The following is a 16,508-nucleotide window of genomic DNA, read 5'->3' on the forward strand; positions in this document are numbered from 1 at the left end:
TGTCTCATCCGTTTTTGATCCGACTTCCGAAAGCGAATTCCACAGTATCACAGCTTGGTATGGCTCCTGCTCTGCCCAAGACCACAAGGAACTACAAAAGGTCGTGAATGTAGCCCAATCCATCACGCAAACCAGCCTCCCATCCATTGACTCTGTCTACACTTGCTGCTGCCTCGGCAAAGCAGCCGGCATAATTAAGGACCCCATGCACCCCAGACAATCTCTCATCCACCATCTTCCGTCGGGAAAAAGTAACAAATTCTGAGGTCATGTACCAACCGACTCAAGAACAGCTTCTTTCCTGCTGCATCAGACTTTTGAATGGACCTACCTTGCATTAAGTTCATCTTTCTCTACACCCTAGCTATGACTGTAACACTATGTTCTGCACTCTCTCATTTCCTTCTCTATGAATGGTATGCATTGTCTGTATAGCGCGCAAGAAACAGTACTTTTCACTGTATACTAATACATGTGACAATAATAAATCAAAACAAATCAAATCATATTACTCAGGTCACTGTTTCTATAACTAAATACATTAAATATTGAGATGATATTTTATATTTCTGGCTCAGATGAATATAAAAATCCATTCTAAAATCAGGGTCACGTGCTGAACTTGCTGTGTTGACATAATTCAGTGTAAGTTGGTGAACTTGCTTTAAACTGATGTGGTTGGGTGTGATGTGGGGCTGGGTTGGGTGTGTGTGGGTTAAATGTGAGTGTCAGTTGAATGGGGGAGGGACGGCAGGTGGGGTAAGAACATTCGGTTGAGGAAGCATTGGCACAGAAGGTTACACATCTGAACAGATGCGACAGAGAGAGAAACTGAGAGAATGGAAGCATCCTTACAAGGAGTGGGAGGTGAGGAAGTGCGCTCAATGTCACTCAGAGTCAGTTTATCCATCCACCTTAGGCAGTCCCACAGGATCAAGCATGACATGCATTCACTCTGGTTTGATGGGTTCTAAGATGGCGATTACACCCAGTGTGTGACCTGCAGACTCTGCCATGCGCAGGACAGGTGGCATCTAAACCATGACCAAGTTCCGAAGAGAGCAGTGGGTCTGGTGTCTGGCAGTAGAATGACATGTCCTGCCCAGTGAAGCTGTTCTGTCTGTTTAGCATTGCAATACTGGGCACATTGTTGTTGTTGGGCCACTTTTCTTCACATTGGATTTGGAGGATCTCCACTGGAGGTATTTCTCCAGTGCTTCTAGGTGACTGTAGATTGTCCACGTTATTGGGGCAGGGAGGTCACTGCACCTAGTAAACAATGGTTTGAGACCCTGGTCCCCAAATACATTTTTACTGGGTGGGTTTACAGTGAATATTGGTCAATGCTCCCTTGGTTAAACACTGTTAGATCTCAAACTCCTCCTTGTTCTGATAAATGGTCAGTGACCTTAAAAAAAGAGGTGAAGTGAGAGTTGCTGCCCCCCTCCCCCCCCCCTCCCCCCACATCAGGGGGACGGGTCTGACATCAAGGGGGAGACAGTGGCACAGTGGTATTGTCACTGGACTAGTAATCCAGAGACCCAGGCTAATGCTCTGGGGACCAGGGTACGAATCACAATGCAGCAGACGGTGAAATTTGAATTGAATAAAACTTGAATTTAAAATCCAGTGATCAGTACATCTGGGTGCTGTAGTGTGTGATGGGTCAATATTCATTATGCTAATACTAATATACATCATGTATAACGGAAACCCGGAGATGGTTCTGGAAGGAGCGATGTGCTAATGGAAGCTTGTACACAATTGTGAATAGTAACAAATATTTGGACGTTTTTGATGCCTTGTTTCCAGCAATCTGTGTTAAACACATCCTGGGTCCTTTTCTGATGTCATGGGTTTGGAGATTGCTGTCTGAGGAGCCTTGCTGAGTTGCTACAATGCATCTTGTAGCTAGTATGTACACAATGTGGCACATTAACTCTGTTTCTCTCTCCACATATATTAGCTGCTGTCTATTACCCAGTTTTTATTTTCTGTCTGTGGTGATTTTATGTCATGTTGTTGGGAGTCTGTCCGATATTTCACAGAGTCTGTATCTACATTGAAAATAACGCACCCGCTTTAAAAGAAAACTTGGACAGAATCAGAAATAAACGCACCCTAACTAGCGGAGAGAGTAGAAGTTGCATTCCACCCAACCTTGTGACAATGAAATCACCATGGAGAATCTCCAATATACGCAACAGATTGAAATGTTTGTATGAATCACCAAAGTGACGCATTCTGGAACCGCCCAGTTTGATTGTAGTTATATAATAACAACAATCGCTCACTCTCAACATTGGGTAAATTAGAGCGGAGAGAGGTGGTGAGCGGAGTTACAGGTGGCGGCTGTCCGATGAATGAATTGATCTGTTGCAGATTAAATATTATGAAAAGTGATCAAAGTATTTTGACAAACCTGCTTTGCTCGTGACTGGATTCAGTTCAACTCTTGGTAAGACTTTCAATTAAAGTGTTCTCAGACAGGAAGTGTGTCCAGTTGCAGCTTCTCACAGACCGCATTGTTCGGTTGGAGCGGCAGGTGGATGCACTGCGAAGCATACAGGAGGCAGAGAGTGTGATAGACACTAGTTACAGGGAGGTTGTCACACCACAGGTTCAGACAGGTAGATGGGTGACTGCAGGGAGAGGCAGGCAGGTAGTGCAGGAGTCTCCTGTGTCTATTCCCCTTTCAAACAGGTGTACCATTTTGGATGCTGTTGAGTGGGATAGCCTGTCACGGGGAGATACCAGCAGCAGCCAAGCCTGTGACACCACAGCTGGTTCTGCTTTGGGAAAGGGTCGGGCAAAGAGCAAGCGAGCAGTAGGAATAGGGGACTCGCTAGTTAGAGGCACTGACAGGTTTCTGTGGCCGCAATCGAGACTCCAGGATGGTGTGTTGCCTCCCTGGTGCCAGGGTCAAGGATGTTTCTGAGCGATTGCAGGACATTCTTAAGGGGGAGGGTGAGCAGCCAGAGGTCGTTGTACATATAGGTACCAAGGACATAGGTAGGAAAAGGGATGAGGTCCTAAAATGTGAATATAGAGAGTTAGGCAGAAGGCTGAAGTGCAGGACCTCAAAGGTCGTAATTTCAGGACTACTACCGGACGACTACTGCGTCCAATGACGAGACAAAGATTTGCGTCAGAGGCCCAGCGATTTCATCTCTCGTCTCCCTGAGCAGCCTTGGATAGATTCCATCAGGCCCTGGGGATTTGTCAGTCTTTATATGCTCTAACAAACCTAACACTTCCTCCCTTGTAATGGAGATTTTCTCCAACGGTTCAACACTCCCCTCCGAGACACTCCCAGTCAACACATCCCTCTCCTTTGTGAATACCGACGCAAAGTATTCATTTAGGATCTCCCCTACTTCTTTGGGCTCCAAGCATAATTCCCCACTTTTGTCACTGAGAGGTCCGATTTTTTCCCTGACAACCCTTTTGTTCCTAACGTATGAACAAAAGGCCTTGGGATTCTCCTTAATCCTGTCTGCCAAGGACATTTCGTGACCCCTTTTTGCCCTTCTAATTCCCCGTTTGAGTTCTACCATGAGTAAAGGCAGTGTCAGTAATCCTAGTAACAGACAGATCAGACAGAAGCAAGACAGAGAGCAAGGAAAGTCCAGATTAAACTTCATTTATTTCAATGCAAGAGGCTTGACGGGCAAGACAGATGAACTCAGGGCATGGATGGGTACGTGGGACTGGGATATTATAGCAATTACTGAAACATGGCTAAGGGAGGGACAGGACTGGCGGCTCAATGTTCCAGGGTACAGATGCTATAGGAAAGATAGAACAGGAGGTAAGAGAGGAGGGGTAGTTGCACTTTTGATTAGGGAAAGCATCACGGCCGTACTGAGAGGGGATATATCCGAGGGTTCACCCACTGAGTCTATATGGGTAGAACTGAGAAATAAGAAGGGGGAAACCACTTTGATAGGGTTGTTCAATAGGCCTCCAAATAGTCGGTGGGAAATTGAGGAGCAAATATGTAAGGAGATTACAGATAACTCCAAGAAAAATAGGGTGGTAATAGTCGGAGATTTTAACTTTCCCAACATTGACTGGGACAGCCATAGTATTAGAGGGTTGGAAGGAGAGAAATTTGTTGAGTGTATTCAGGAGGAATTTCTCATTCAGTATGTGGATGGCCCGACTAGAGAGGGGGCAAAACATGACTTCCTGTTGGGAAATAAGGAAGGGCAGGTGACAGAAGTGTTAGTGAGAGATCACTTTGGGACCAGTGACCATAATTCTATTAGTTTTAAGATAGCTATGGAGAATGATAGGTCTGTTCCAAAAGTTGATATTCTTAATTGGGGCAAGGCCAATTTTGATGGTATCAGGCAGGAACTTGCAAAAGTTAATTGGGGGAATCTGTGGGAAGGAAAAGGGACGTCTGGTAAGTGGCATGCTTTCAAAAGTGTGTTAACCAGGGTTCAGGGTAAACACATTCCTCTTAGAGTGAAGGGCAAGGCTGGCAGAAGTAGGGAACCCTGGATGACTCGGGATATTGAGACTCTGGTCAAGAAGAAGAAAGAGGCACATGACGTGCATAGGCAGCTGGGATCAAGTGAATCTCTTGAAGAGTATAGGGGGTGTAGGAGTAGAGTTAAGAGAGAAATCAGGAGGGCAAAAAGGGGACACAAAATTCTTTTGGCAGATAAGGCAAAGGAGAATCCAAAGAGCTTCTACAAATACATAAAAGGCAAAAGAGTATCAAGGGAGAGAGTAGGGCCTCTTAAGGATCAACAAGGTAATCTATGTGCGGATCCACAGGAGATGGGTGAGATCCTAAATGAATATTTCTCATCAGTATTTACTGTTGAGAAAAGCATGGATGTTAGGGAACTTGGGGAATTAAATATTGATGTCTTGAGGAGTGTACATATTACAGAGAAGGAGGTGCTGGAAGTCTTAAAGCACATCAAAGTAGATAAATCTGCGGGACCTGATGAGGTATATCCCAGGACATTGTGGGAGGCTCGGGAGGAAATTGCGGGTCCCCTAGCCGAGATATTTGAATCATCGATAGTCACGGGTGAGGTGCCTGAAGGTTGGAGAGTGGCAAATGTTGTGCCTTTGTTTAAAAAGGGCTGCAGGGGAAAGCCTGGTAACGACAGGCCAGTTAGCCTCACATCTGTGGTGGGTAAATTGTTGGAAGGTATTTTGAGAGACAGGATCTACAGGCATTTAGAGATGCAAGGACTGATTAGGGACAGTCAGCATGGCTTTGTGAGTGGAAAATTATGTCTCACAAATTTGATTGAGTTTTTTGAAGGGGTAACCAAGAAGGTAGATGAGGGCAGTGCAGTTGATGTTGTCTACATGGACTTTAGCAAGGCCTTTGACAAGGTACCGCATGGTAGGTTGTTGCATAAAGTTAAACCTCACGGGATCCAGGGTGAGGTATCTAAATGGATACAAAATTGGCTCCTTTACAGAAAGAAGTCTCACAACACCAGGTTAAAATCCAACAGGTTTATTTGGTAGCAAAAGCCACTAGCTTTCTCGTGGCTAGTGGCCACTAGTGGCTTTTGCTACCAAATAAAAGCTAGTGGCTTTTGCTACCAAATAAACCTGTTAGATTTTAACCTGGTGTTGTGAGACTTCTTACTGTGTTTACTCCAGTCCAATGCCAGCATCTCCACTTCTTGACAGAAGCCAGAGGGTGGTTGTAGAGAGTTGTTTTTCAAACTGGAGGCCTGTGAGCAGTGGTGTGCCTCAGGGATCAGTGCTGGGCCCACTGTTATTTGTCATTTATATTAATGATTTGGATCAGAATATAGGAGGCATGGTTAGTAAGTTTGCAGATGACACTAAGATTGGTAGCATGGTGGACAGTGAGGAAGGTTATCTCCAATTGCAGCGGGATCTTGATCAATTGGGCCAGTGGGCTGACGAATGGCAGATGGACTTTAATTTAGACAAATGCGAGGTGATGCATTTTGGTAGATTGAACCAGGGCAGGACTTACTCAGTTAATGGTCGGGCGTTGGGCAGAGTTACAGAACAAAGAGATCTAGGGGTACATGTTCATAGCTCCTTGAAAGTGGAGTCACAGGTGGACAGAGTGGTGAAGAAGGCATTCAACATGCTTGGTTTCATCGGTCAGAACATTGAATACAGGAGTTGGGACGTCTTGTTGAAGTTGTACAAGACATTGGTAAGGCCACACTTGGAATACTGTGAGCAATTCTGGTCACCCTATTATAGAAAGGATATTATTAAACTAGAAAGAGTGCAGAAAAGATTTACTAGGATGCTACCGGGACTTGATGGATTGAGTTATAAGGACAGGCTGAATAGACAGGGACTTTTTTCTCTGGAGCGTAGGAGGCTGAGGGGTGACCTTATAGAGGTCTATAAAATAATGAGGGGCATAGACAAGGTAGATAGTCAATATCTTTTCCCAAAGGTAGGGGAGTCTAAAACGAGAGGGCATAGGTTTAAAGTGAGAGGGGAGAGATACAAAAGTGTCCAGAGGGGCAATTTTTTCACACAGAGGGTGGTGAGTTTCTGGAACAAGCTGCCAGAGGTAGTCGAAGAGGCGGGTACAATTTTATCTTTTAAAAAGCATTTAGACAGTTACATGGGTACGATGGGTACAGAGGGATATGGGCCAAATGCGGGCAATTGGGATTAGCTTAGGGGTTTTTAAAAAAAAGGGCGGCATGGACAAGTTGGGCCAGAGGGCCTGTTTCCATGCTGTAAATCTCTATAACTCTATGACATATTTTAGTAAATAATCTACACAGTTTAAACTGTCATTTTCACCAGGTTCGCAAGTGGGCCCAAAGCAAGTACATTTTTATTTGTAATGTCTGGTAATTTCGGTGGATGTTTCCCACAAATATTTTTGATCATGAAGCAGAAAAGTGCCAAAATATTTTGAGAACAAACAGCCTGATGGGCCCGATTTTAGCATTGCGTTGTGCCCGTTTTCGGGCGTGAAACGTGGTAAAGTTGGGCATTAGGCCATTAACGTGATCTGCGTCCGCGCAGATGGCCACTTTACTGAGGCTCGGGAATGGTCGCGATCCGATTCACGCCCGAAACGGGCGCAACGGTGATTCATATACATTTGCATGCATTTAAATTGAATTAATGAACTGCTCGCCCAACTTTACCAGCATTTCCCCCTTTACCGTCACGTTTGCGCGTCCAGATTCAGCGCGAAACAGACACGCTCGGCAAAGGTCTGTTTCGGGCACTCCAGCTTCTGAAGAGGTAAATTCAGAGCTTCCAACGGCTCCCTGACTCAGATCGTGGTGAGGGGGGAGGGGGGTGGGGGAGGCGGGCCAGATCATTTTCTGGTGGGGGGGGGGGTTAGGAGGCGGGTCAGATGTATCTCTAGTGGATGGGGGGAAGGGAGGCCAGATCGCTCTCTGGGGGGGTGGGGAGGGCAGAGGGAGGCCAGATTGTCATCTGGTGGGGGGGGGGGAGGTGGGCCCGATCATTCTCTGGTGGGGGGGGGTGGGTGGAGGGGAGGTGGGCTCGATCATTCTCTGGGGGGGGAGGGGTGGGAGAAGGGAGGCCCGATCGTTGTCTGTGGGGGGGGGAGAGGCCAGATTGATCTCGGGGAGGGGGGAGGCAGGGGGGTCTGCTGCCACTCTGTGGGCGATTGGTGGGGGGGGGAAGGGGGCAGAGGGTCGTGATCGGTCTGGGTAGCGGGGGTGGGTGGATACGGCAGACAGTTATGTGGTGGGGGTGATGTCTGTGGGGACCATCACATCCGGGCCACTTTTTGCGCCCTGAACGATGTGACAGCGGCGCGATTTTCAATTTTTTTCTGAACTGCGCATGCGCGCTAAGCCCCGCCCACAGCACGATTCGGACACGCAATTTTTTTTTTCAGGCTGAGTGCGTACGGGAGCGCCTGAGAACAGATTTTCAAGTTGGATCTGAATTGCGCCCAGATTCGGCACTTAGAATGAAAATGGTAAAATCAGGCCCGGTATGTGTTATTTACTGAAAGAGCCTGGCATTTTCAGTACTTTTTACTGATTTTATGTTGTGATTAAATTGGAGTTATGGCTTTGATGCCAATTTTGAGGAGAGAGTGGCTTCTGTTGGGGAGCTGAACATTTCAACACTAGTTGCTGAATTTGTGGAATAAAACAGTCAACATTTCGGGTCGAGTGACCTTTCATCAGAACTCTGACCAAAGGCACGCAAGCTGAAAGTAGATGCTGTCTGACTTGCTGAGCTTTTCCAGCATCTTTTTATTTTATTTTCTATTTTCAATCTAATCAGTATGGAGCACTTCTAACATTTTCCCTCCACTGATCTTCGTCAGCCTGTGGGACTCTTGAAGTGAGATTGCTAATTTAGGGGCAGCTTTATATTCTGTGTTCATGGCCAGTGGGATCTGGAGGGAAACTGTTCAAACTCTCCATGTGGCATCAATTCATAGAACATTCTCAACTTGGATTGGATTCATCCCTGGATCTCAGAGTTGAAAGACCAGTATTTAACCAACTATCCAGTCCAATCCCCCTGTACCAGGCATTTCAATATTTTTTGTTCCCCTCGATGGTGTTAGTACATTCATGGTTATTCAGCTAATATTTATTATATTGATTTATGTTTGGGCTTTTGGTACCCTCGATGTCACACGTGTTGAAGTTATTTATCTGCTTCTTGTCCTCTCTCAGCATTCCATGTTTTATTTTAATATTCCCATCAATTTTCAAACTTTCTCTGCTCCCTCACTAAGTCTTTGGGTGGACAGAGATCCTGGTTTGACACCAGGCACACACACAAGGAGATACGAGACTTGTTGCATAGTCTGTGCTGAACAAATTAATTTAAATTGGGGCCCGACTGAATTGGACTGCAAGGGAACAGGGAGCCTGGTGTTCACTGGCTACAGTAGGTTTAAAAAGATGGATTTTGGGTCCTGTCCTGATTGCTGGGCAATGACCCTGACCAGTTCAGTATCTCAGTTCCTGTAAAGTTCAGGTGAGCTCGTTGTCTCACCCATTCACTCAATGTATCAGGAAATATCAACCCATCAAGGGAAGGGGAGAAAGTAAGAGAGAAGGCAGAGAAATAATTTGCAGATTTTTTTTCTTGGTATGTGTTCAAGGTTAAATATGCTCAGATTAACTGTCCTTAAACAGATCTTCGCAATAAATCTCCTCCATTCTGTTACTAATTTTTTTTTTCACAGCTGAATTTAGGGTTTATACCTCAGTGACTGCTATCTACGGCCAGTATACAGTGCTGAGATGTAGCTTTACAGTACAGGATAAATCGTCACTGGACGGATTGGTCGTCAGTTGGCAACGAGTCGAAACAGAGGAAGTTGTTTCCAGTTATTATTATGGAAAAGAGCAACTGAGTCACCAAAGCCCTCGTTATTCGGGGAGGACAAGCTTATTCCTGGAGGAATTAAAACATGGGAATGCCTCAATGAAGCTGGCGAGCAGAGGATGCTGGACAATACAGGTGCTTTGTCAGTAATATAAAGGGAAGTGACCAGGACGCATTGTCACTAATATTTGCCGGTACTTACTTCTGTTTTAAATTTTTGTTGCTTCTCTGCTTCAAATGCAAATGATATTCATTAGATCACCAAAGTCTACTGATTTAGTTAATCTAAACTGGACTGTACCACAGCTGTAATCATTGACCTCAGTACCTCTGGTTTGAGGAGATTAACATTAGTCGGTGTTTCTTCTCCTGGATCTCTTATCAGAAGAATCCAGGCATATGTGTCAAATAGGTAAAGGCTGAGGCTGAGCTGTGATAGTTTTGTTGTTGAAGTGACTGGCAGTACCTCTGCTAAGGATTGAACTTGCTTATCATGGGAAGGGTTAACATGAGAAACATCAATATTATTGGGGTTGGAATTTCCTCCTCCTGATTGCTTTCCAGTGATTCCTATGTGGAAAATTATTTGAAGGATGCTGGATGAGAAGAAGATGAGCAACTTGGCTGAGGTATCGGGGCGACCACTACAATTAGTCACCAGCTTTAGGGGTGGGGAAAAAATGCAAATTGTAACAAATGATAACTTTGAATTCATTATTTTATTCACAGAATCAGATTAACAAGATGTTTCAACATTCTGAGAGTTCTTACTTTCTGGTTATGATGATTTTAAAAACTGCATTGCTTTCTGGTAAGTTTAAAGTATTTTGTATTAAGTTGATATGTTTATTTCTTGAGCCCAGTTGTGACCTTTTGGATTTGTATTGCTTAGCAGACATTGACCTGGACCTTGTGGTAGAAATGTGAAGCAAGTAACAATTGTCTTTATTATGGAGCAAATTGCTCATTAACTTCTGGATCTCAAACATCTTTTATTTGCCTTCACTGGGTTTTGGTGTGATCTGATTAGGGGCCAATAAACAAAGTCTGAGATTCAAGACACTTGTTGAGAGAATAAAGCCACAGGATTTCACTGGCTTTGAACAAATACAAATTTTGCTATACAAGGTCAGAATAATAATATTTACAATATCTATCTTGTACTCTAAAATCCAGCTTTAATATGAGCGGCACAGGGGCGGACCATGAAAAGATCTGTTAACCTCAGGTGGGATTTTGCGGTTTTGGAACAAGTCAGGCTGCAAATTCCCGCTCCTTGTCTCTAGGTCTACAAGAGAAATAAGACCAACTGCGGTTTATGATCTTGCCTTTCCAGCTGTTAACACCTTAAGTCAACATGGCCCCAATCGTTTCAGTGTAATATCTTCAAGGTACTTGAGTTGCCTTTATTCAATTTTCTACTGTTAAGCTTTAATCCCAGAACTAATATCACCTCTAAAGTGTTACTATGAATTAGTATCTAGAACACAGTTAAATGCATAAATCAGGGAGTTATTGTCCCCTACCTGGTGTTACAACAGCACATCACTGATAGGTGGAGCCTTGAAATTCAAGTAAAGGCACTAAGTTGTGTCCTTACCCACGAAACCCAACAGTAAAGATTGGGATTGGTAAATTCCTTCTTAATTACTTGATTATTCCCTGGCCCTAAAAATAATATTTACAAGCATAGCATCTCTGTCCTTCAGAATTTAATTGCTGTTGGAGATATAAAACAATGAAAATAACTGTCTTTCTCTCTCTCTTGTTTCTAATTTGTACTTGCTGGTTTAGCCTCTCCATGCTGTGTGTTTCCTCCGGGTGCTCCGGTTTCCTCCCACAGTCCAAAGATGTGCGGGTTAGGTTGATTGGCCAGGTTAAAAATTGCCCCTTAGAGTCCTGGGATGTGTAGGTTAGAGGGATTAGCGGGTAAATATGTGGGGGTAGGGCCTGGGTGGGATTGTGGTCGGTGCAGACTCGATGGGCCGAATGGCCTCCTTCTGCACTGTAGGGTTTCTATGATTTCTATGATTTCTTTCTATGATTTCTATGATTTCTTTCTATGATTTCTATGCCTCAAGTGAGGATTCTTTCATCTGGTTGATACTAGTTACACTCGAGCTGTGTTTGGATCTTACTGAAAATTATCTCTTCGGACAATAGATTGTCTCTCACAAGCCCACAGCTATTTGCTGTACAGCTATAAGCATCATCAAAGGCAATCTGGGTAAATCTGGGCCAACATGACAGTTTTGCAATTTCAACAGGATACACTTACTACAACGGTGAAATAAATATGTTGAGAAGTCTGCCTGGTATCCGGCATTGAATACAACATCAACTCAGGACAAGTTTTAGTCAAACATTTCTCCTTGATGTTGCTCACTTTCTTACTGGGACCAGGACATGACTGGAAGCCTAATTATTCTACCCTCGGACAGAATTTTTACATTGGAATCCTACCCTTTTTATTTTATCAATTGATTAGCGCAAACCAAATGGAAGGTCCATCCTAGCACTTATTTTGATGGAGTAAGTAGAGTACTGGGTGGCACAGTGGTCAGTATTGCTGCCTCACAGCGCCAAGGACCCGGGTTCAATTTCCAGCTTGGGTCACTGTTTGTGTAGAGTCTGCACATTCTCCCCGTGACTGCGTGAGTTTCCTCCCACAGTCAAAGACATGTTGGTTAGGTGTATTGACCATGCTAAATTCTCCCTCAGTGTACCCAAACAGGTGCCAGAGTGTGGTGACTAGGGGATTTTCCCAAGTCACCACGCCTAGTGATTTTAATGTAAACCTATTTGTGACACTAACATGTCAGTTTTTTTTATTCATATCAGGAATTTCTGGTTTTGTGGTATTTTAATGTGATGTTGTATGTGAAAGTGTTAAGCCATCTTCAATTTTACAGATCAACTGCAAGTAAGCACTTGGAAAGAAACTATACTAGCCATCCATGATCAACAGACAGTACTGCCATGTCGATTCTTTGGTGATTTCTCATCAAACATGGTAAAAATCCTCTGGCAACATGTCGAGACCAAAGAGATTCTGTGGAGTTATTACCAAGGACAAGACCAGCTCAATCAGCAGAGTTGGCGGTATTCGGGGAGAGTGAGCGTATTCCCAAAGGAGTTGAAATGGGGAAACGCTTCCCTGAAACTGGAACAAGTAAACTCTAAGGATGCTGGACAATACATGTGCTCGATCAGAACACCAGCAGAAAAGAGTACAGGAATTGTTTCCGTAATGTTTGCAGGTATAGTCACATTTCCTGGGGGATGGGGTAGAGAGGAGAGTCGGGTGGTTAGTTGTGCAGGTGGTCAGTGGGAGGGGGGCAGGGGTGGTAGTTATTGGGTGGACAATGAAGGGGTGTAGTTTAAGGGATGAGGGGATCAGGTGGTTAGTTGGGGCTGGAGAGGGTAGATGTCTTGGGGGTGTTGGAAAGGTGTGGAGGGCAGTTGCCGGGGCCCCACATTGGATCGGGGTAGTCAGGATGGGATGGGGATCACCAGAGGTTCGAAGTGGTTTTAGTTCTTATGTTTCCTGGGTAATTATTGCTGTAAGGCTGTTGGGACTATCCAAAGTTTGGATATGACAAAAATGCCTACATAATAATAGGGAGGTTTGACTTTAGCTGGCTTGTTCCTGATCTTAGTCAGAGTAGTAGTTGGATCATTTAATTTGGCCTCAGTGCATGAAACAGGAAGAGAACTTGAGCAGGTTTCCTGCTTTCAGTTTGCTATTTATTCATTGTCTGCTGGAAATTAGTGAATGTCATTTGAGGCTGGCACTTGGTTCTGTGATATGTTACCTGTCAATTAGACTGATAGGTCAATTAGATCTATCCAAGATTGGTGTGATCTACTGGAGGATGGCTGGTGTTTGTGAGACTGTGCACTGCCACATGTTACTGCCTTTGGGGAAAATTTGTTTTTCAATTTCTCCCCCACCCACCCGACCAAATGATAGGCAGAATTAAAACTTTAGTTTATATTTTATTTGTATTGTATCTTCTTTGCCCATTGACCAGTTCTTTTAATTCCTCAGCTTATTACACAGAACCCAGCCTAACCATCAAACAAACATCAAATGGAACCACATTCATTTTTGAGTCCCGTGGATTTCCTAAAGCTGCTGCTTACTGGTACGATGCACAACACCAAGATATTTCTGCGCTGTCTAAAACTTTGTGCCAACTTGATGAAGATGGATTGTATTCGCTGCAGAGTGCTCTGCAAGTCAGTGATACCAGTGTGAGTTCAAACTACATGTTCACATTAATGAATGATGTTCTACAGCAGAACATTTCCCGCATTCTTGGACCACCTTTGGGTAAGTTAATTAATCTGGATTCTACGCAATGATCCCCCCCGCTCCCCCCCCAACTTCCCGAATAGGAAATTCATGTTAATTATTGGGCAAACTATAAGTGAACCTTTGTGATCATGGGAAGGAGGGAGGATTTGAGTGACAATGGCCCACATCATTCTTGTGGAATGTGCAAAAGCACCCCTTCACCTGGCCCCACAAATAATTTTAAACAATTCCACTTTTGGGCTCCTTCTGCAGCAGCAAGCTTTGAGCAGAATGAGAGGCACCCCAACACGGTGCTGGTTTGAAATGTAGAGCTAGCTAAGCGTGAATGTACTCCAAGCCACAGTTTGCATAGCTCACTGCTGATTCATCAGCCCATTTGACTGGCACCCCAAATATTCACCACCTCAAATATCCATTCCCTCCATCACTAGTGCACAGTGGCAGCAGTGTCTACCATCTACAAGATGCACTGCAGCAAATCACCAAGGTTCTTTTAACATCTTCCTTCTAACATCTAGAATGGGAAGGGCAGCAGATGCGTGACCGCCCCCCCCTCCCCCCACAAATATATTGCCGTTGCTTCACCGTCAAAACCCTGTAATTCCCTCCCTAACAGAACTGTAGCTGTATGTACACCATGCAGAGCGCAGTGGTTCAAGGCATCTCACCACCACTTCTTGAGCAATAGATGCTGGCCTAGCTAGTGACGCCCACATCTATGAATGAGCTTTTAAAAAATTGATTATCTCAGCCATCTAGCAAAAGACCCCAGGGCAATGCCAGTGAATCAGGGTGGGAACATCTTTAACTTCGAGTTCATACAGCATGTTTAGTGCACATTTGGTGCATCATACAATTAGCATTTTGAAGTCAAATTGTTAAATCAAAAAATGTAAACTAGCACTGAAATATTTTTCCATAACTTTTTTTTACAGATACTGAGAAAAGAAACCATTGGTGTGTAGTTGTTGCCATAATTTCGTATTTGGCATTCATGTTAATTCTAGCTAGGATTTACAAGAGATCTGTTCCACCAGAATGACATTGTATTTTCTGCAAACTGTCTATGAATGGTGCCTGTTCCAGGAAGGGAATATTTATTGCTGCAAGGTACGAGTGTAACCACTCTTTAAAGTTCTGTAGCAGTTGAGCTAACAAAAACAGTTGGAAGATTCAATTTTTAGGATCAGGAGTTGGAGAAAGGTGCAGCAGCTTTCACCCCTGATCTCTGCACCCTTCCAGCGTGACTGTCCTATTGGAGCACAGAATTTGATATTCATACAAGGCAAAAGACACGGGCTTCCTCAACAAATTCAATAGGATTCTTTTTAATGCTGCTTCTGCCTATTGTTTTTTCGTGTGGACATTTCTGAGAAGGTCTTGAATCGCCTTTGAACTGAAACTTTATGCACACTCGAGGTCTCACCATCACCGCACGCTGCCCTCGAAGCGGCTGTGGGGGTGATCAGACGGTCGCACACTTCCCTTGTGGAATGTGCCTTTGCAAAAAAGATCTGGAGTGAGATGCAGTGGTATTTGTCGAGGTTCATCCCAAGCAGCTCGGTGACGCAGGAACGCACACCGAGACAAACATCAACTACTGCTGGAGGGTCATCAACTCGGTGAAGGACGCGCTTTGGTCCGCCTGAAGCTTGCTGATCTTCCATTTGAAAGAATTGTCCTCGACCGAGTGTTGCAGACTGGCACATTCCAAGGTCCACGACTACCTGCTGAGGGACGCGCTCAAGCTTGGGGCAGCCGCCGCAAAGGCACAATGGGGAAAGGCCACCGTGTAAAGCATCTCAACCGAGGCAGACCGAGGGCCGGGTAACTGCAGAATACCCTCGGCCTGCGTAACTGTGTGCCAACCTGAAAAATAACAGCACACAGTAAACTCTGATGTATGTATATAGTATTAAGTAATGAATGTAATGTTGTGTAAATAAGCATCGTATTGTACTGTAAAAATGATAACTTTTTTTGCACTGTTTGTGATTTTTGGATCTGTCATTTTGCAATTGTTTATTTGAGTTTTTTTTATGAATAAAGTATATTTTTGAAATAAAAAAACCCAAAATAAAGTCAGCAGGAGGACCACAAGCAAGGGAGAGGTGAGTGGAGATTTTTAGATCCTTTTACCCGTATAAGGGCAGTATGGCAGCTAGGGCAGTGACATGCTCCTCCTGCCAGATGTGGGAAATTAGGGAGCAATCTAGTCTCCCTGCCAACTTTGTCTGCAGGAAGTGTGTCCAGTTGCAGCTCCTCACAGACCGCATTGTTCGGTTGGAGCGGCAGGTGGATGCACTGCGGTGCATAGAGTAGGCAGAGAGTGTGATAGACACTAGTTACAGGGAGGTTGTCACACCACAGGTTCAGACAGGTAGATGGGTGACCGCCAGGAGAGGCAGGCAGGTAGTGCAGGAGTCTCCTGTGGCTATTCCCCTTTCAAACAGGTATACCATTTTGGATGCTGTTGAGGGGGATAGCCTGTCAGGGGGAGATACCAGCAGCAGCCAAGCCTGTGACACCACAGCTAGTTCTGCTGTGGGACAGGGTCAGGTTGAGAGCAAGCGAGCAGTAGTAATAGGGGACTCATTAGTTAGAGGCACAGACGGGTGTTTCTGTGGCAACAAGCGAGACTCCAGGATGGTGTGTTGCCTCCCTGATGCCAGGGTCAAGGACATCTCTGAGCGATTGCAGGACATTCTTAATGGGGAGGGTGAGCAGCCAGAGGTCGTTGTTCACATTGGTACCAACGACATAGGTAGGAAAAGGGATGAAGTCTTGAAGTGTGACCTCAATTCAAGCAGCCAGAGGGGCGGCACGGTAGCACAGTGGTTAGCACTGCTGCTTCACAGCT

At 44.7% G+C, this 16,508-nt stretch overlaps 1 protein-coding gene across 1 annotated transcript; it reads left to right on the plus strand.

The window, feature by feature from the left end:
- Positions 1-1,713: 1,713 nt before the first annotated feature.
- On the plus strand, positions 1,714-15,707 carry LOC144509432 (CD276 antigen-like). The gene is made up of 5 exons (XM_078238306.1): positions 1,714-1,914; positions 10,057-10,138; positions 12,240-12,587; positions 13,379-13,663; positions 14,584-15,707. Exons 2-5 carry the CDS (start codon positions 10,072-10,074, stop codon positions 14,688-14,690), a joined length of 807 nt encoding a protein of 268 aa, XP_078094432.1. The 5' UTR covers positions 1,714-1,914; positions 10,057-10,071; the 3' UTR covers positions 14,691-15,707.
- Positions 15,708-16,508: the final 801 nt, after the last annotated feature.

Source organism: Mustelus asterias, chromosome 21 (assembly GCF_964213995.1).
Source record: "Mustelus asterias chromosome 21, sMusAst1.hap1.1, whole genome shotgun sequence".
Classification (NCBI taxonomy): Eukaryota; Metazoa; Chordata; class Chondrichthyes; order Carcharhiniformes; family Triakidae; genus Mustelus; species Mustelus asterias.